The sequence below is a fragment of the Coturnix japonica genome, chromosome 2, assembly GCF_054131305.1.
Source record: "Coturnix japonica strain WE chromosome 2, WE-NBRP24, whole genome shotgun sequence".
Classification (NCBI taxonomy): Eukaryota; Metazoa; Chordata; class Aves; order Galliformes; family Phasianidae; genus Coturnix; species Coturnix japonica.
The window spans coordinates 120,369,031-120,390,319 of NC_140664.1; the positions used below are offsets into that span (position 1 = coordinate 120,369,031).

The 21,289-nt window shown below is 39.5% G+C and overlaps 1 protein-coding gene and 1 long non-coding RNA gene across 4 annotated transcripts in view; one reads left to right on the top strand and one right to left on the bottom strand.

Moving 5' to 3' along the window:
• Window positions 1-21,289, bottom strand: part of LOC107309070 (uncharacterized) — a 59,084-nt gene that overhangs the window by 25,224 nt on the left and 12,571 nt on the right. The gene's annotated exons all lie outside the window — the stretch shown is intronic.
• Window positions 1,715-20,828, top strand: STEAP4 (STEAP4 metalloreductase). 3 transcript variants are annotated; one of them, XM_085538639.1, is made up of 7 exons: window positions 1,810-1,949; window positions 3,449-3,529; window positions 13,303-13,378; window positions 15,631-16,086; window positions 17,339-17,866; window positions 18,533-18,697; window positions 19,614-20,828. In XM_085538639.1, the coding sequence occupies exons 4-7, from the start codon at window positions 15,631-15,633 to the stop codon at window positions 19,881-19,883; spliced, it is 1,419 nt and encodes a 472-aa protein (XP_085394765.1). In that variant the 5' UTR covers window positions 1,810-1,949; window positions 3,449-3,529; window positions 13,303-13,378; the 3' UTR covers window positions 19,884-20,828. The 3 variants fall into 3 exon arrangements, with proteins under 3 accessions (XP_015709007.2, XP_085394765.1, XP_015709008.2); XM_015853522.3 differs by lacking the exon at window positions 13,303-13,378; XM_015853521.3 differs by lacking the exons at window positions 3,449-3,529; window positions 13,303-13,378 and having other exon boundaries at window positions 1,715-1,949.

Below are 21,289 nucleotides of genomic sequence, written 5' to 3' on the forward strand. Positions count from 1 at the left end.
CTAATATGAGCCCATGCCAGCAGCCCAGTGAAGTACCAAGGACAGAAAGTTATTTGTCACTTACCATATCTCCTCTTGGCAGCATATCAAACCTGTTTTGTTCCTTTGAGTACAACTATGGACAAACAAGAGGTTTCATCTGATTTCTCTGTAACTACAAGAACTACTTTCTTTAGTTCCACTACCCATCCCAGTGAGTGGATCCAGCTCCTTCTTTAAGTATTGCCTTAAAATGTCAAGGGCTTGCATAGCTGAGAAAACTCTTGGACAATTCAACCTTTTCCTACACTATTTAATATTCTTGAGATCTTAGTCTACTGAGAAATGGCTTCAAATTCTTTCTCAGCTTTTTATATTCATATTATCACGTGGGCTTTAAATGCTTAGATTGCTTTGATGGTCTCAAAGGCATAGCATTTTTTCCCTCTTTTTCCATCTATTACATATTCATTTATTTCTTTTATATTCCCTGTGGAGTTAACCTTGTGATTTTAAGCTTTGTGAATTATCTTTCACCCTTTGCATTTCCTTAAGATTCTCTTTTAGGTGTAATAACACTGTTTTTGGCAGCACGTTAGTTGATGGCTGCACTGAAAATTAATACTATTCTGACTAACCCAACATTTTCACTTTCTGGGTGCCCTTTGTTCCTAGAAGAAAATCACAGCCAGCTCATTCCCTCTGTCTGTGCCTTGCACACCTTACTGACTTGCAAGTTCTTCCAAAGCAATATCATCGTTTTTGATTTCCTGGATCTTTTCCTGTGGTGCAGGCATCACATTAGCTTGTGCTTTTTGTCAGTGTGCAACTGACATGGGCTGATCCTGTCCTAGATCTCAAACATAATTTGGTGTCTTTTAAACTCAAACTCTCACATATGTAGTATCTTCGTCCTTAGTTCATAGATTCTTCTGACTTCAATTTCTTGCCCTTTCTTTTTTCTTCTTCAAGATTACTTTTATGTTTTACGTCCTGTGTTCTTCCTATGTTTTTCTAGTCAGTTTCCTGCACGTCTTTCAAAATCAAGATGATATAAAAAAATCATTTATAATTTCTTTCTCTTTACTGGCAAACATTTATTTCAGATCTTGAGTGCAATATTACTTAAATTCCCTTCAGTTTATTTCCCAAACTTCTTATGAAAACTCAGTGTTATTGGGACACTCTGAGCCCCTTTCTCCTATTTGGATGATGATCCAGTCCTGTGATCTCTTGATGCTTAAGGCATCTGTTATGAATTATACCACATTCCAAACATATGTGTAACATCCAGAATTTTGCATACTCACAGACTTCTTCCTTAAAGATGTATTTTTCAGTACAAATGCATGACTGTCTTTGACTCCACGGGATCACTGCCAGGAATACATAGAAAATCTCAGAGATCTGATACTTTCAGCCATCCTCACGTCAAATTCCTTTCATCCCAAGGTGACATTTTTACTGTCCCTACCCACATCTGGAACGACCCAGGAGCGCTACAACACAGAGAGCTCTCCTTCCAGGCAAATAGTTCCTGTTTTGCTTCTTAAACATTCTTGATTTCTGCAGTTCTCAAATTAGTCCTCCAAGAGCAGGAAACACAGCCAAACTTTCTTGCTGGCCGATGGCCAAGGGGCAAGCCAGTGCCTGCTTAAAAAAAAGCAACCACAGCTTCACCTCAGCTGTAAATACATGGGCTGGGAATTTCCCCAACAACTTTGACGGGAAGCTCGTTCACCCAGCACAGACAGACAGGGCTTGCAACATCCCTTCATCTCTCCCTCCCACATGCACCCTGGCTTCTACTAGCTAAATGCCAGCGAGGCTGTCAGGTTTCTGCATTCTTCTCCAGGCAATAAGACCTCTCTACAGCATTTAAGAACAGATCTTGCCCTAGCGCTTACAGCACCTCACCGGCTGGAAGGCTCTGGTTTGCCCAAGGGGAGAGCAGGAGGTTGAGTGCACAGGTGAGTTTTACAGAGGTGATCCGATTCACAGGTTTCTCTCACTTCTGCAGGTGGGATTAGGAAAAGCCTAGAATGGAAAGGCTGATGTTCCCGGAGGTGTAGGTGGGTCTGAACTCAACCATCACTGTACTGACAAAATTTGACCCTAGTTTTTCTCCCTGTTATACATAAAATACAAAGACAGGGCTTCGTATTGACATTACATAATATTTTAGTCACTGAGACGTGATGTAAGGAGGTTTTATCCGTAAGGTTATGGCAACCAAACTTTGAATCATTTCAGTGGTATTCAGAGAGCTTACATAACTGCCAACAAGTTTATTTAATCTGTCATAGGTGTTTGCTAGAGTTAAGAAAGTGGAGGAATCTTCTGCAAATAAGTGTTGGTCAGTGGGTTTTAAATAATGAATCTGGAAAGAGGAGATTCCTTCCTAAGAGAGAACTAAAGTTATGATTTGAATTCCAGTAATAAGTGGAGGTAACCCAAAGACATTTGATTTATCACTAATTGTAAACTACTTGCAGTAATAGTTGGAGCTAAGGATTCTTTTCACTTCTGGACTCACTTGTGGATGTTGTGTCTTCCTTTTCAAGTTGCATACCAACTTTAAAACTGTTTAGTATTTTAGAAGCAAGGTTTCAGTGCTGCAGAAGGAAATGGATTTTTCTTGAGCGTTGTCTTATGCCAGCGCCATGTTATTAATTCAGAGAACATTTGCAGCTGCCAGAGCTGTTAGTCAGCGTTGATACAGGAAGATTTCATGTCCCCCCTAAATGTACAATTATAAACTGTCATTCACAGTACAGGGCAGTTTTTTCAGATTGTTGAGACATTCTGAAAGGATTCAATTAGTGTAAGATGTAAATTCGTTTTCAGACGTGACTTTCCAAAGCTCCTAGTTTTGTTAATAGCAATGATTTTGACAAGCAGGCAGTTATAATAACTGAGGTGGCACCATGACTACATACCAAAATATTACAATAGTCATTGAAAAATCAAGCATCCCTGTACTTTCTTCATCCATACACTAATTTGCTTATTCAAATCTATCAAGCACTTTTCATATTTATACACTTCTAGGCAGATGGAATTTTAAAATTATTTCTCTTAGTTAAAAGGAGAAAACCAGATAAGCAGTTTACTTTGTGTTGCAAAGTTGTTAACAAAGCACATTACCTACATTAGCGTTTTATTTCAGAGCAAGAGCTCACTTCCTCGTTCCAGATCACAGCGCAGCCTGAGGATGTTCTCAGCTCCTCTTGGGTTAGAACAGCAATCCCACCACTCACAGCAGTACAGCTCGCAGGGCCAGACAAGGGCTACTTCAAGAACAGCACCCAGCATGTGCTTGGCATGGGTATGAGGCACTGAGAAATGGAACTTTTCCTCCCTACAAATCCATTCCTGTTGTGCCTCAAGAACGCAAAGACAGCAACTAAGTCTTCAGGAAGAGTACTTCACATCTGCACATTTTAAGGTCTCTCTCACTGTTTTCCAGCCTATTTCTATTAAAATCTGTTTATGCGGTAACTTGAAGATTTAGAGCCAAACATTCTCCCATTCTGTTCTCAGTGACAAGGTGAGTGCGACTGCAACGTCTTGTATTTGTTATGCTCCATGCTATATTTTATAGATACTGGCTTCTTGGTGTTTGCTTGTTTTCTTTGTTTTCTTTTTTCTACTTAGGCTTTTATGTATATTAATTCTGGTTTCTAAAATCTGCTTTTAGAGGAAGGAAAAGGTGGGGAGAGATATTTGAACATCACCTGTACATGTGCATATTGCAGATCAACTGTTCGCCTTAATGCCTTTATGCACACTCAGAAATAGAAAAGAGGTGGTTTTCCTTGTTTGACCTTGTTGTTTAGACCCATCTAGTCTCTTCTTCATCAAAATTTCTTCAACACGTATTCCTCTCATGTGAGAGCAGAGACAATAAAACAGTAAGTTCACTTAACTGAAGTAACATTTCAGATTAGAAGTGGGTAAATTCTGATTTCCAGCACTTTTTCTCTTCCCTCCTTCCAGGACCTGTCCCATCAAAATCCCCCAGCATGCAGCCCGGTTACTTGGCCTGACCAGAAGCATGCTTGGCAGACTGGTTCATGTAATGCCATCCAGGTCTCCAGTTTTCTTCTTTTTTGTATTATGGCCTCGGCTCTTTTCCCTGTGGAGCATTTTCTGGGCAGACAGCTGTGGTGGCAGCCTGGGCACAGTGCTGAGCTGGGCTAAGAAGCCGTGGGTGGCAGCGGGGTGAGCTCTGGTTGTGGCAGTGCTGCTGGGAATCAGAGGAGGAGCAGGAACAGCTGCCTACAAAAGTGCTAATTAAGGGTCTGACAAAGCTGCTTCCTGAGCTCACAATGACTGCTGAGCATAGACCTGGAGGCAGAATCGCTAAGGTGGTTTCAAGCTGTCTTTTTACTTGGTTGAAATGTTGATGTGATCCTCTCTGGGATGTAAGGAATGTCATAGCTGTGGTGGAGACAGCTCCAGACAGCTGCTATGCTGGCAGGGATCCCGTGGTTCAGTGAGGTACAGAACTCCACTGGGAGATGCAGATCCTACAACTTGCTTTGGTATGTGTGACGTTAAGATGAAATAAGGAGCAAGGGCTGTTCTCAGCTCTGGGTCATGTGCCTTCCCCAGGTGGAGCAGCCTCACCAAGACAGATCTGAATGTGTGGAGAAACCATTTCCATAAGCTGCACAATATTATATTTAAAAAAAAAAAAAAAAAAAAAAAAAAAAAAGAGAGAATATTAATAAATCTCATACTAATAAATCACATTTGAATTCTATAACCTGAACCGTGCCAGAGCTTCATAAAACTTGGCACTTCAAAGGTGCTTAATTATAATAATCTGCTACAAACTGCTTGATCAATGGTGAAAGCAGCTCAGCCGTCCACTCCAGACAACTTACAGCACCTGAGGATGGGGATCAAAGAGTTTCACTGCTGCCTGTCACCAATCCATTAGTGATACCAACTATGTGAGCAAGCTTCTGTAGGCCTCCAGGTAAACAAGCCTGAAGTGTTAGGAAATTTAGTGGAGAGGTTGATTGCCAAAGAGCAAAAAACACTCTGGCATCATTAGAGCACCAGGAGTGTTTGACAGAGGATGTCTCTGGGGTGGTCCCATGCTACAAGGAGAGTGAGAGCAGGAAATGTGTACTCGCCACAAGTGGGTAATTATGCAATAACTGTAATAGCATAGAATGTTAATACAATAAAGACAGTGGGTTTATTCAGAAAACTCAGCTCCTCATTTTGTATTGCTGCTCCTTGGTGGAGCTGCAAGAGAGGGTCACCCTGCAGGAGGAAATTATTTAGCCCAATTAGGCAATTACAAAATCAGCATGACACTTTCTTTTGTACCTCATGGCACAGACGTTCAGCTCAATTTTACCCCAAATTACACTGAGTAGATCTCAATGACTTTCAGAACTAAGCAGAACTGGCAGTGTTAGGGTCAGGGTGCATTTGTTGATCTCAAAACTGACTGCATAGATATTCAGGGGGAAAAAAAAGCCACATAAAAGGCATCCAGTGGATCTAAATTCTTCTGCTTGTAAAATCTGTGGAAGAATTTTTTTGCTTGTAGAATCTGTGGAAGCAGAACAGGAGGTCAATGTGCTCCCTGTGCAGATCTAAGTTTTTTTTTTTCTTTGATAACTACATTGGAAACTGAATCCAAACCTCTGGATCACCAACCTGCAGCACCACCAAAAGCTGTATTTGAGGCTTTTTGTGAGAAATCAACTCTAGCAGTTGCTATTTTGATGGATGATAAGCAGTGAGAAAAGTGTTTAGATAAGGAATTATTTGTTTAAATAAGTCGTCGTATAATTAAGATTAAAGGCTTTGAGGCAAAATTCCCTATCAACAAAAAACTAAGGTGCTTTCTCCAACCTGGCCTTTGCTTTTTTTTCAGTATTTGTTTGCAAAATGAAGGAATTTTGGTATCCATGAGTGCCTTCTTTATTACCTCTTCTTAAGTTTAATAAGAATACTTAAAACTTTCATTGGTCTCTGCTCCATGTCCTATCCACCTTTGCCTTCACTGCAATATGGCCTGGTGCTACTTGGCTGTACATTGAATGGTCTTGGGGTGCAGAACCAAAAGCGTAACTTCTGCCTTGAACCTACATGTTTCACAGGGATGGGTATGAGATGCCTAGCAAATGTGATTGAGACTCAAGATCACCAGAAACTGAGGTGCCTTCTCTGTGAGGATAGCTGCAGAGATACGTCAGAGATCCCGTGTGAGGTCTGCTGTGCGCCTGTGCAGCAGACCATGGCATGGGACAGCATGGGCTGCCCTGTGCAGCACTGTGAGCAATCAGGTGACAATGCTGTGCTGCCAGATCAGCAGCTGATGTGCAGTACTCTGGCAGAGACTTTTCATTCCTGCCAGTGCCAAGGTGAGGAGCTGAGGCAATGACCCACATCTTCAAACCCCTTCCCACATTCCAGGAGAGGGAGTTAGCAGCTCAGCCGTGTACAAAACCTGTGCTGAACTCAAAGGGAATTTCAGACAGAAGAACTCTACAACAAATTAGCTCTCTAAATTTCTCAGTAGAGGAGGCTGCTCTCAACAGCTCTGCACATTTCTGACAAATATCGCCTCCACTTGTGATTTTTAGTCAGTATTTTCAAAGCATGTTTTTAAATTCACGCTAATTTTCAAAGCCTGTAGCTTAGGGCTGTTGTTTGAACACTCCTAAAATTATTGCCTCATTAAGAAGAGGAATTTCTATATCGAGAAAGAGATAGTTTTTAAAAATAAAAGCCTGATAATTTTTCCTTGCTGCAAAATGCAACACTATTTAAAACTGTCGCTTTTTGTGTGTGTGAGGAACACCGTTCCTTTATTTCTGGAAATATCAGTGTTCATTCTTCCTAAATGCAGGCATGGGTCTGCAGATGCCACTTGACTACAGTCAAGTAGGACACAAAAAATTTCAATTCCATGTAAAAGAAAGGAAGGAAAACAAAAGAATCAAATAATACATTTAATTACTTTGCATTGAGTAAGAGTGCTGATGAAGCTCTCCACTGTTAAATGGAGTGCCTTTAAACACTTTTTTATAACAGCATTTTAGTGTATGGGCTTATGTAAGCAAGAATGCAGATTAATGAACTTTCTCTAAGAAAATCTGCTTGGCCCCATTCCAGACATGCTGCAAATCCACATGTATTTGTTTTGGCAAGAAAGCTTCACATTCATGCCACTTTTGCTTAAATCTTTCATACGCTCCCACCCACTCCTCAGATTGCTAAGAGCAGAAGGCATCCAGGTCCATCACCACAGAGGCTTCTACGCTGCAGCAGCCACCTCACTTCTTGTTCTATCACAGGTGTCACGGAGCAATTGGGCTCTGTTATCTTCCTGCTTATGCCAATCCAATCCAAAAGCAAGTTAATTGAAAATCAACAATTCCATTAGTGTAAATGGGAAGACAACTGAGCTTATCACATATTGCTAGAGCTCAAAATAAATAAAGGGTTTGAACTCTTACATTGTTAGTTGGCCAAAGGCATGATTTTGGTCAGTTGCTGGTGCAGTGCCAGCTGATTCCTCTTTTAATGCTATTTTACCTTGATTTCTGTAGGAAGTGAGGTTTCTCTGATCATGTTGAGGGATGTGTGCGTATGCATTGATGTGATCCTCATGTTGAGGGATGTGAGCCTCAAACCACTGTTTATAGTGATGCTTTCAAACAAATATACCAGGAGAAACATGGGTTTTGTTTTTCTTCAGTCTATTAAAATAGGCAGTTGAAGACTCCACATTAGAGTCCTAGAAAATGAAAGGCTGTACTGTGACTATACACATTTAAAGATCTGAAAATCCACATGAACAGAAATCTTGAATGAGTGATCTCCTGTGATTGGAAACAGTTTCAATCAGCGCTTGTAATCAGCCAAGAAACACAAATCCCTAGGAAGCCAGGCTTCATTATTTCTAGCGTTACTCCTCCGTGAGACACAGCTATTTGTTAATGTCTCTAAATAGCAGACCAAAGATGCACATAGCTTCACTGAGAGAGAAGACACTGTTGGAGGACACAGCAGGAATACAAAAAGCGCTTACCATGCACATCATGTGTGGGTCTCAAAACATACTTGTCAAGGTCTCAGGATACCTCCTGAGTATTACAGTGGGGATAAATCCAGTGCCTCCACTCTGCACTGCAGACAGGTCTGCCTCTTCTCACCATCACTCAGCTTTGGGTGTTTTCTGAAATCTTCTCACTCTCTTGCAGTTGGCCTAAATCTTGATACCTGTACCCCTCCAAAAAGCACAACAACCCTAAAAAGGCCAAGGAAATTTCACCAGTTATATCTGAGTCTTACGTGTTTATGGGAAAGTTGGAGGTGGTGAGATTTCCAGCTCTCTCAGTACTTTGCTATGATTTAGACAACATTAAACACATCTGTTTAGGCCTATACTTCATCTGTTTGAAGAGCTTCCAGGCAGCTTTAGTGTTCTCCTGATAAAAAGCGAAGATGTGGGAAGTGCAGTGTCCTCTGTAGGAGGATTTACTGTCTCAAATAATTATTCTTTATAAGCTTTGTCAAAACTTGGAGCTCAGGACTTTCTGCTGAGCAGAACTGAATATATTCATTTGCTTGAAAGAAAATTCATGAATAATTTGCTGTGATATGTTTTTTAGGAGCCACTCTGCTATTTTCTTTATGTGTATAAGTACTAGATTAATCAAGGGAGAGTAGTTTAGCCACATGCCTTTCAGTTTCTGGTGCAGCAAACAACAGAAAATAGTTTGTAATTTAGGGCAGATTTGGTTCTACAACTGTCAGCCTATAAGAAGTGCTATATTTTAGAGAGTGCAGTCTCTCTCTGTGGAGATAGTAACATGAAATTTTAAGAAAATGAGATTGCCTCAGAATAGCATACATGTCTTTCCAATGAGAGTTTTTAAATCACATTTCACTTGTTTTCCAAGTTACTCCAGGATTACTGAATATTATGCATGTGCAAAACATTTGAGAAAGATACATTCAAAGCTGCAATACTGAATATGCAAGAAATGAAGTATTAACCATTCTCATTTTCTGCTGTATTTAATAGGCCACTCTATTTAATTTTAACATATTAGGGCACTTTTGATCATAATGACTCACGTCTCAGACTTTCTGAGACAAAACTCCCCCCCCCAAAAAAAATCAAAAGGGAATTATTTCTGCTTGTCAGTACATGCAGTAAACAGCTAAGACAATAATGAAAATTAACTAACTCAATTTCAAACAGAAATTGTTTAACTTTACAGAACTTGACAGCATGGGAATGAAAAAACCTGAAAGAGCCAACCATTCCAAATAGAAATATATACTAATGGATACATTTGTTTGAAGTTCACCATGCCTGTCTATATGTATACAAGGATTTGAATTAGAAAAAGACTAAATGTAAAAAATGGCCAATTCACTATCTTTCTGCTCTTGGTTGTAGGCACTATTCTTCATTGCCACCAGCATGAATACGTGCCATTAGCACAGTGTGAAAGCATTGTAGTAAGCCATAGTGCAGTCTGCCCTTGTTTAAGGAGAATGTATATTTAGCAGTAGTAGGGAAGGATCAGGTGTACACAGAGGCATCGCAGAGGTAAACGTCATTGCTCCTGTTTTGTCTGCTCAAAGAGGTCTTTGGGGCAGGTCTGCAGTGCATAGGGCACTGACAAAGGGTTTATTTTCACTGCCTCTGCCATAAGTGTAATTTGCCAGCTCAAGATCAGTTCATAGTTGAACAATAAGATGATGAAGTGTAATCCCATCACGTCTGGCGGTGTGCTGGGCTTTCTCTCAATACTGCTGCTGAGAGTCTGCTTGAGACAATCTCTGAATTGGTGAAATAAGTTCAATGTCGTCTGTGTGGTGCAAGATATGTAAGCTAATTCTTGAATCCATGTAGTGAACTTAGTGTTTCCCAGTTATTTCATATCAGAGAGATACAAAGATTCGGCTGAAAAGACCTTTTGGAGAGACTTGAGAGCTTGGATGTGGCTCTGCGCAGCTTGGTCTAGTGGTTGGTGACCCTGCACGTAGTAGGGGGTTGAAATTAGATGATCACTGTGGTCCCTTTCAAACCGGCCATTCTATGATTCTGTGATACTGAAAGAAAGTTCAGCAACTCCTTGCTCTAATGAGATTTGGAGAAAACAGAAAGAGACAAATCCTCAGAGACTAGATCCTCTGGTGGGCTACACCGTAATCTACCTCAGTCACAGCTGTGCTGGCCATTAACTTTCTTCTTACTTACTAACCTTCCTTTTATACAGCTACGGATCAAACTCCTTACAGTGCTTAGGGCCACTTATCTTCTCAAAGTCCTTATGTTCCATTTGATTATCTAAACTTTTTCCACGAATCAAAATGTAAAAGAACATAGTTCTAGAAGAAGATTTGGGAACATTATAGAGGAGAAAATGAAGATGTTCAGTTACAACTGAGAGATACTATGGGCCACTAGACAAGATAAGTTCAAAAACAGATTTGTTCACCTAGCAGAATAATAAGCAGACAATACTAAATTTAGAAGGTAGGCAGGTGATGTTCCATGAGAAGTAGAATCTGAGAGGAAAAATGAGATCTGAGGATTTGACACCTGCTTATAGAAATGGGATTAAAAGCAGAGAGACAGAAAATGTTTGCAAGGCAGAGGAAGGATTGCAGGAAGACAGCCATGAAGCTGCAAATTCTTCAGAAGCTTCAAACAAAAAAATCACACAGAAATCAAAATCTATGAAAAACACAGAACAATGCAGAAATGTTGCTAAAATTTGAAAAGCCACTGTACAAAAAAAAAAAAAAAAAAAAAAAGTACTTAAATAATACATCTAGAGTATTGTAAAAGTGCAAACTGTCAAAGGAAAATCAAGAAAAGGATTTATCCACTATTCTACTGAGAGAAAGCTATTGACTAATGACTCCAGGAAAGCCAACTCTGCAATGCCTCTTTCACTCTATGCCAGTAATAAAGAAATGAGAATTCAGGCAGGGTGACAGAAGTAACAGCTTAGATCATGCTTAGGTGAGTTGAATGATTGGAGGCTGAAGGAATTTGCCTTAAATTGTTCAGGGAATAACCGAATCATCTCCATAGCCATCAATAGTTACCGTTAAGAACTGCATGGAAGAGGTGAAGTTTTCAAAGGCTGGGAACACAGGAGTAACAGCTATCCTGAAAAGTAAGTAGAAAGAGAAGGTGCAGAATCCTGGCAAATCCATTTAAGTAAAATTCTTAAGTAGAAAAATCAAATAGAAGATAAAATAAAATTAAAAATGGATTGTAGACTCATGTATTAATGAAGAGGAAAGCATTCCAAACCCAGCTAATCTCCTTTTATAAGATCATACCAGGTCTGGTGAATCACAAAGGCTATGCAGCTTGAGATGAGTGAAGGTTTCAGTAAGGTATGTTAGAGAACATTTTCATAAGCATATGAGGGAAATACAGCTTGAATGAAGTAATACAAGGTATGGTTCCATAGAATGAGTGAAAGAGGCATTTTCAGTTTCTCTGTTAATCACTGTCAAAATGAAAGGCTACATTTACCACAGATATACTGGGGGTCTCTCCTGGCTAAAGTCCTATTCTGGAACTTTATTAAATGGCATGGAAGCTGGAATAGACAGTATGCTTATTAAAGCTGACAATCTGACAAAGTTGAAAAAGCCTGCGAGCATGTTAGAGGACAGCTTTAGAAATCAAAGTGATCTTGACAAATCGAAGTTACAGACTAAAAAAATACGGTGCTACTTAACAGGGACTAGAGCACAATACAGCACAGAGTCAGAAAAGAACTGTACACGTTGAAGATGGAGCTATTGGCTTTGGAGCAGTTCTGCATTCAAAAATGGGATGTTGCAGGATGCAGAACACTAGTATTTCAGTTCTGATCAGAAGTGCAGTGTTGAAGCAAATCACTAATTATCAAGCTTTGTTTTCTTTGAGCATATGGAACAAGATGATTCCTTCCCACAAAGACTGAGCCAGACGATATGCTTTGGGTGCACCCCAGCACACTGCAGCTGCTATTGGGCATTCAGGCTGCAATACTAGACCCAATGCTGCTCCAAGGTGGAAATCTTGTGCACAGACATTACGACCATGTGCTCAGAACCAGCTGTTTCACTCTTCATCTTCCTTCCTGTTGCCACACACTGCTTGCTCGAGTACATATAGCCATCCCAAGCTGACTGTGAATCAGCTGTACTGTGAATAAGACAGATGTGTCAGCAGGACAATGTGTTGTCTACGAGGCAAGTGAAGTAATCCTTTCCAGCTGGTGAGATCTCAGAGTGCAGCATTCAGCTTTAGCACCATACTTTTAATTAACAGTTGGAAGAGTTTAGACTAGGAAGATCCCCACTCTCAAAAGCATGAGGTACTGTGAAGGATCTGGTGTTGTTTCATCTAGAGAAGGGTGAAATGGTAACAGTTTTTATGTCCAGCAAAGGCTTCTGAAAAGAGAAGGGGAACAAACTGACACCTGTGTGTACAATGGTGGAGGCAATACATTGTCATTCAACCTTTATGAATCATTCCATTGATCACCTGTCTGCCATTTCACGTTACACCTGTCTGATCTTTCCATTCTCCATCCCTGCCTGACTCAGTCCCACCTCTGCTTTTCCACTTTTCTACTAGGAAATCCCTCCTTTTTCCCATGTACAAAGCAACATTCCTGTATTCATTCAAATTCCTACGTAGGTACTTAAATATAATTGCTGGAAGAGAGCTGTATCTTGATGCAGTGTTTATGCAGCATTTAATGATGGTTTTGCTGCTTCTGTTCTTCCAGTGCCTCCTTCTGTCATTTCCGACCAAGTGACAATCAGATCAGAGCTTATCACTAAAAAAGGTGAATTCACTGTATAAACATACAACAATGTAGAAAAGAAAGGGCGCAGCTATCAGTAAGAAGCTTGCATGGATTATCTTTGAAATAACAAAAAGCGTCACTAGCTTACTAATGTTAGGAGGATGGACATAAGCAAAAATATTATATGTGAATCCAGAGCTCCATAAAGCTCTGATTTTTCTCAGATAATATTTGAGTACATATGTGAAAGAACAAAGGATGGTCATTTGTTTCGTTGCTGGTGTTTCTGTTTCCTCCAGTGCTTTTAGAATGCCCAGCATGTGGGCATAAAGCAAATCCTGCTGCCATCAGCTGCTTAACGAGACCCAGTGTCAGCCTTCGGGCTGAGCTCTGACACCAGCCTGGCCCTATGTCCTTTATGATGTACTTCATCATGTCTTTCACACTGATGTAGGACAATAGAAAGCCTTTTTCTACAGCAAATGAATGTCTTCTCTCATTGCAGCTATCACTGTAAGGACTCTATAAGGCCATTTTCCTTGTTTCAACTTTACACCCACTGAGTTGCCATCAGAGCAAAGGTACATTTTGTTCATATACACACAGCAAAGCCCAAATTTATCTGTGCAGTCTACTGGCTGAATTAATCTCCAGAAGTCAACTGCAGTGCCCACAACCTTTTCAGTTTAACAACAGCCAGTTGGCACAAAGACATGTTTGAAGGAATGGAAAAAAACAATTCAGTTGAGAAAATTGACTTTAAATCGTTATTTGTTGGAAGGAGGCATAATCCAGACAGCCTGGGATTCGAAAGCAAAATTCCTTTGTCTTACACATCATTTTCTGATATAGCAGATGCACAATTCAATTAACATCTGTTTTACAATATACCTTATTTGTTAAGAAAATTGTTTATGACCAGTTTGTTTCTAATATATAATGCGCATTATCACAACAGCAATGGGCATCCCTATAATAAGTAGTCCTTATTAAGAAAATAAGTGATCTCTGCTTAGTCAATTGAAGCAAACTGCCTCTCCTGTTAAAAGTGGTATTAAATTAAATTAGTCCACTAGAAATAAAGGCATCTTTAACTCTCTTCAGCTCTTTATAGAATAATATTCACTGCCTTGTACAAGTCCCTTCATATCTTAGATAGGGCTCCAAGAAACTCTGCCGACACACAAAAAGAAAGCGAAAGAAAAAAAAAATGTTCCTTACATTAGTTTTAATTTCATCTCCCTCTTTTTTTCTTCTTCTCTTTCCCAGCAATTTAAGTTCAGTGTTCACTAGCAAATGAGATGTCCAGTGTTTCTTGGCAGTAAATACACCAAGTATATAACCTGATAAAACCCATTTGAGATGGTTGGTTTGTTGAGTTTCTTTGGTCCAGTCTTACTGTGGTGAAGAAAATGGTTTGCATAATTCATTCAGCAATAACTTAATGATTTCTTGGGGGCAAATACAGAAGTTTTCAGCTGGACAAACATGTACCACAAAGAAGCTTTATTTTTCATTTTGGATAGGAGCCCACTTTGCTAAAAGGAAAATTTGAGAAAGTTGAGTGCCATTAGGTACTGAGTTGAACTGTTTATTAATATTACATACATAACTCATCTATTCAGTTTTGAAAAACAGACTACCCACAAAAAGGATAGTACAGCTTTCCTCCCATTGGACTCTCATGGGACAGTAACAGAGCCCTCAGAGAGTGAGTTTTAAATATATAAAGAACACTGGGAAAGAAAGAAAAGAGTATGATCTCTGTATTTTAAGTGGCAGTTTTATTCTGAACAGGACTTCACAAAGTGTTAATAAACAGCCATAGCAGAGCAATTGTTTTGGGTGTAGCTAACTACTTTGTGCAGTTCTGTCCTGCAAATTAGAAAATCAGTTATTCCCACAGCTTTAATTAAGCCACTTACCTGAGATGCTGTGAAAGCCTTGAAATAGGGCTCCTACAAAATAACATGGCTGCTCCAAGTACTAAATTAGTGGCTGTTTGGAGAGAGGGGTCTCACAAGATTTCCTGTAGGAGATCTTCCTTAAGGCCACAGGTTTTCTGTCCTCAGGTCACCTTTTGTAAAGTGAGGGCAACAGCATATGGATCTAATGGTAGACCTTTGGAGCAGCCTTGTTTGATTCTGCATTTGGGTCATGGGTCTCATTCCGTAAGTACGGAGCGTACATACTGCTATGGCATGGATAATACATTAAAGTCTTTGAAGCTTCCAGGTACTGTGATAAAGGAGGACAGATAGAAATCTCAAAGAGAATTTCATTATGAGAAACATATGTTCAACATGAAATATGCCCATTCCACTGTCCAAACACTTCATAGGACATTCTTCAGGAAACTGAATAATAATAAACTATACTGGCATTAAATGGGCATATTAACGTAGGGCAGACAACATAGGTTTGTAGCTAGCTTGTACACCACTTCTTCAAGTGTTTTACTAACACTTCCAGGTTCTAATCTGATTAGTGTCACGCTCATCTTTAATGCTTTTCTATAGCATAAGGAAACTGAAACAATCCTGAAACACGTGCAACCCTTGCTTGTGGTGATCCTGTACCCTTTTCCTCCTGCTTTCCCTTAGAGAAAGGAAAATCGCAATAGTTCAGCTGAATATTAAAATCTGGAAGATGAAGAGAAAGGAGGGTTGTCAGAGATGGAGAGCCGAATATCCAGAATTCATTTTTTTAAAAAACTGTACAGATTAAGAATCAAGAAAACTCTCAGATATTTATAAATTAACCTTTTATTTTCAAGAGATCAATGTTTTACTTAGTTTGTTCCTTTTTTTTTGTTTTTTTTTCCTTCTAATAGATGAGTAAAAATTCTTCCAACATCATGGCTTTGGTTCCCAAAACATCTAACAAAAGAGAGACGGTGTGTATATTTGGAACGGGAGATTTTGGAAGAGCTCTGGGCCATAAGTTGCTTCAGTCTGGCTACCCTGTTGTGTTTGGAAGCCGGAACCCATGGCCATCCAGCCTCATTCCCAAGGATGCAGAGGTGCTGAGCCATGCTGAGGCAGCACAGAAAGCCGCCATCATTATTATAGCAATCCAGAGGCAACATTATGACTTCCTTGCATCACTAGAGGAAACACTCCATGGAAAAGTGTTGGTGGACATAAGCAACAACTTAAAAATAAACCAGTATCCTGAATCCAATGCAAAGTACCTGGCTCAGCTGGTGCCCAGTGCAAGGGTTGTGAAAGCCTTTAACACCGTGTCTGCCTGGGCTCTGCAGTCAGGCACCCTGGATGCAAGCCGGCAGGTAAGACTGAACTGCAGGAGTTTGCTATTTCATAGGGTTATGAAGTATCATATGGGCTTTTAACAGTTAGACAAAACACACACTTGGGACATATGACTCAGACAAGGCTGAGATGGAATTTTCACTGTAATTGCAAATCTCAAATCTGAGCTAAAATTTACTTTGGGATTCAAATATGACATGACAAGGAATATTGATAGCTTGCCACAGAATGCAGGAAGCTGTTAGGATACATTAGAGAAGCAAGGAAAAAAAGAAAGCACAGCTACAAAGACAGAGCCAGTAAACAAGAAGGAAATGAGTGCTGTGTTGCTTGTCCACCTAAGAGTCCAAAAAAAGGGATGTAAGGGATACAATGGGGCAACAGAATGAGTATAAGCAATGGGATAAATTAGCTGGACAGTGAAGAAATTAATAGTTTTCTAAATCAGAATCCATCACCATGGAAGTCTAACACAAAACCAACGCGTACAAACCATGTTAACGAGCTCCTTAGTCACAGACAAGCTGGTCATAGGAAACAAGAGAGCATGAGCATCTTTGCAGAAGAGAAAGAATTTATTACTGCTCTGTTTTCAGCTACTTGTGCCCTTGCACAAGGCACTGTGCCAGGCAACTATTCAAAGTATTGTTAACTTTGCTTTCTGCTGATAGAAGTGGTTTTACCCAAGCTAATACCAAAGATTTACAAGCCTGGGCATCTGAAACCTTCATCATACTTAGATAAATGACAGCAGAAGTTGCCCCCTTTCTGGCTATTCCAAAAGGAGTATTACTATTCACACTCATAGAAAAAAAGAGTTTCTTCACACTTTCACTAGATATGGGAAGGAATAATATTAACTTTCATGACAGAGAAATTATATTTGAATTCAGTTCCCTGAAGCCCTTATAGACCATTGTAGTAGCAACAGAAAATATTGTTCCTACTGACTATCACAAAACCTTGTTCTTACAAACTGCGGGCAGCATCTTTAAAAGAGCATGCTGAAATTCAAGTGCTCTAAGCAAAGATTTGTACTCTTATATCTTGTTCTTATCATAAACTAAATTCTGCCACCTGAAGCAATGTCTTTCACCAAAAAAAAGATTGATATTCTTAATTCTTGGGACTGTTGATCAAGAAATTAACTATAACTTAATTTTATCTACATAAATTAAGGCTAACAAGGAAGGTAATAAGAAGCTTGGGATCATATTGAAAATGTCACAAGACTGTCAAAATAAACCCTCTGCTTGTTTTTGGCGACAGGTGTTTGTCTGTGGAGACGACACAGAAGCTAAACAAATGGTAATGGATATTGTTCGTGCACTGGGTCTCACACCATTAGATCAAGGATCTCTCTTGGCTGCTCGGGAAATAGAAAATTACCCTCTACAACTCTTTCCAATGTGGAAGCTTCCCATCTTTTTGTCCCTTGGCCTAACTGCATTCTTTTTCTTTTACTGTTTGGTTCGTGACGTAATTTACCCTTGTGTTTATGAAAATAAGGATTACTCATTTTTTCTTGCAATTTCCATTCCAAATCGGATCTGCCCTATAATGGCACTTGTCCTTCTTGCCTTGGTTTATCTCCCTGGTGTGCTTGCTGCAATTATTCAGTTATACAGAGGCACCAAATACAGTCGTTTCCCAGACTGGCTGGACAAATGGATGCTGTGTCGGAAACAACTTGGACTAGTAGCCTTGGCATTTGCTTCTCTGCACGTTATTTATACTCTAGTTATGCCGATTCGCTACTATGTAAGATGGAGAATTGAAGACAGAACCATCTCACAGGTAATTTTTTTCCTTGCTCTATGTCTTCTCTTGCTCTGGCCCTGTTAGTAATATTACCAGGGATGCTGACCTTCAGAAGTTCATGCGGGCAGTCTAATGTTCTTTTTAATGAGATTATTTTCCTTGTTTCTGTGCTCCTATTAACCATAGATAAATCCAAAGGTGGTTGATATTATGCTGAGTTGTGGGAATTTCTGGTATCAATCCTCCTCCTAGGTAGTTTACATATTAATGAAATAAACAAGAAATACATAAAGAACAATTTAAAGAAACATATTTCTCTGTTTCTCCACTTAACTTTATGAATCATAGAATCAAATAATAGTTTAAATTGGAAAGGATTTTTACAGGTCATATAATCCAACCCCTCTGCAATGAGCAGGGATTAGCACATATTTTGAGTTCCTGACCTTATTCAACAACAAACAATTACATACCTGTCCTCACAGTGGGTCTGCAATAGATAAGTACCACAATTACAGGTGCACAGAACCTACATTATTCCACTCTTGCTTTTTCAGTAGCCATTCAAAGTAAATATCCAATCCTTTTCAGATAGTTAACGTGTAATATTTATCTCCTAGTTACCTTAAAGGATATATCTTTTTCTTCATATTGATCCTAAAACTGCTAACACTAAGATATATCTGGTATTTTTTTCTTTAGGCACTGAACAATAAAACTTCTCCATTTGACAACACAAATGGCTGGCTTAGTGACTCTTATTTGGCTTTGGGGATTTTAGGATTCTTTTTATTTGTTCTTCTTGGAATAACTTCTTTGCCTTCCGTCAGCAACAATGTCAACTGGAGAGAGTTCCGATTTGTACAGGTAAGAAAAAGATTTTCTCTCAAAAAAAACAAAAACAAAACTTTTCTCAGTTGGAAACTTTTATAAACTATGGCCACAAAAAGGTTTACTGGAGACTTAGGTCATTCCTCCATTGTTAACTCTAAATGCCACATTTGTATTATTCACCATCACTTGATTAATATATATTTATGTATCTACATGGCTATACAGCTCACGTGTAAAAAACACAACTTTCCTGATGGCTACCTATGGAACAACAGGTGTTATTACACCAAAAGCATAAAATTGGATAGACCTAAACTGCTAGCTGACAAATGGAAAATTGGCACTGTGGAGCTAATGACTGCCAAATTACACAGTCACACAATATTTTAGCCATTTATTGGGCTAATTTTGTTTGTTCACAAGATAATTCAGTTAACATGATTCTGAAAACTGACTTTATCACTCCAGTCCTTTCAAGACCAAGCATCTAAAGAGGGCCTGCAGTTTTGTAGGCTCTAAAATTTTCCGTGCCTTTAATAAAGCTACCTCCGTTAACGCCATCATCTTGACTCCACATGAGGAAGAGATCTGGTGCTGCAGTGCCTCTGCAGGAACAGGGCTGGCAGGGGAAACTACTATCAGTTTATATTTTATTTAGGTGAAAAGCTTTCACAATATAGTTCTGGGTTAACACTAAAGCGTATAAAAGGACTGGACCTCTCAAATGAATTCTAGCCTTTTCTCTACATTTTTACAAATATGGCAACATTAGGCAATGTGTGGAAAAAGTTATCGAGGTTGTCAATGGGGAAAAAAATCAAGTCCTGGAGATTGATTGTGTTTTTACTAAAAAACAATAAGAAATCTTATATAAACCATTTTAATTCCCTTTTCTGGTTCAGTTTAGTATTCTAACCTCTACTTCTTTCTCTTCTTTGTTCTCCCCTAGTCCAAACTGGGATATCTGACATTGATTTTATGCACCGCGCATACACTGGTTTATGGTGGAAAGCGGTTCCTAAGTCCATCATCATACAGATGGTATCTTCCAAGTGCCTATATGCTCTCTCTCATTATTCCATGCATTGTATTGGTTGTCAAATTTGTGCTTATACTTCCTTGTCTCGACAAACAGCTAACACGAATTCGACAGGGCTGGGAGAGGAATCCCCAATACTCAGAACAGTCAAACTACATTATCAACAAGTCTGCTGTGTAATTAGACTAACCCATATTGTTAAAAAGAAACAAAAAAAAATTTGAAGGCAAAATAAGTCCCTATCCTCCTTTGGAGAGTGAAAAAGTGAAAAGCTTGGGCAGGCTCTGACTAAAAAAAGCAATCCCAGTGACAAGCTTAAAATTCAAATCAAAGAAGCCCCCTGAGATCCTGCACCCCAGACACGCTTTCACGCAGGTATAGGCTTTTTCCTTTTTTCAATGTACTCCCCCTATTCACCCTCCATTCCTGACAAGAGTATGAGAGAAGTAGCACTCAATGCATCAGTCACTTGAAATCTCCAGTGCTGGCCAGAATCAGAGAAACCTCTCATGTTAGATGGCGTCTGGTCCTCTTCTGTGTTCTGCCCACCAGGGCTCAGATCTGCATGCTCTTGCACACTCGTGCATGCATGTATAAACACCCTGCTTCCACCTCTGAAGCCACCAGACTGTAGAGCAGGCACAGGACAGGCATTAGTTGTGGGAAAGCTCTGATCTTCCCCACATTACTTTGTCCTCCATTAGCATCTGATCAAAGAGGTCTATCCCTTAGAAATAGTTGAATAAGATTTGTTTGGTTTGTGTACAGGCACTCCTACATTAAAAGTGTATCTGCTGAGGATTGCTAAATCCTTGCTGTACTGCAGAAACTCAGGTAGCAAGGGGATAGATGAGAGACCAAAGTGTCAGAAAGAGATGAGATGTGCTCGCCAACCTAAGCTTCTCTGCAAGTACATGCACACAGTGGTTGGTGTAAGTGTTGAGCTGTAAGGAAAGGAGCTGATGGAAAATACAGTTTTATTAGGAGTTTATATTGCATATCATAATTACATATCATGAAGAATAGATTGTTGATTTTTCTGAAATTCTTTGGATGCAATGTTATAAATATCCTATGGAAATGCATATATTTTAATCTCAATAAAGAAAATTCTTTAAAGTTCTACATTCTGTTCTAATTCCTGGAACCTCTTTTGCTATGATGCAGCTGCTGGTGTGCTCAGTTGCACATTAGCACAGGAAGGCCTTGGGGGAAGAAATAAAATGGGATTCTGTCTTCAGATAGCTGCCAGAGCTTAACTTCCTTCCATTTTCTGCTCCCTGGATGCTTATGTACATAGATGTTTGCTTAGTTACTGAAGAGGAGTGCAAAACAGTCATGGACTCTAAGGGCCTGAAGATAGGGATACCTATAACACTACCTTAAACTCCCTCAGAAAGAGAAGACAGAGGAAGAAGCAGAGAGAATAATAATAATAAAAAAGACAGAAAAGGAGACATTGTCAGTGTTTGTGTGTAAGTAGATTAGAAAGCAAGACAAATCAGTAGCAGTCTGAATTAATACCTAAAGCTGACAATGGGGACTATATTCTACCTTCAGTGACACACTCCAGATTAAGAATAGTA

What these genes read in the sequence shown, in the direction of transcription:
- STEAP4 (XM_015853521.3), top strand. Translation starts at nt 15,631, where the DNA reads ATGAGTAAAAATTCTTCCAACATCATGGCTTTGGTTCCCAAAACATCT. An exon ending in AAGACAGAACCATCTCACAG is followed by an intron (nt 17,867 to 18,532) that starts GTAATTTTTTTC and finishes TTTTTTCTTTAG; the next exon opens with GCACTGAACAATAAAACTTC. An exon ending in GAGAGTTCCGATTTGTACAG is followed by an intron (nt 18,698 to 19,613) that starts GTAAGAAAAAGA and finishes GTTCTCCCCTAG; the next exon opens with TCCAAACTGGGATATCTGAC.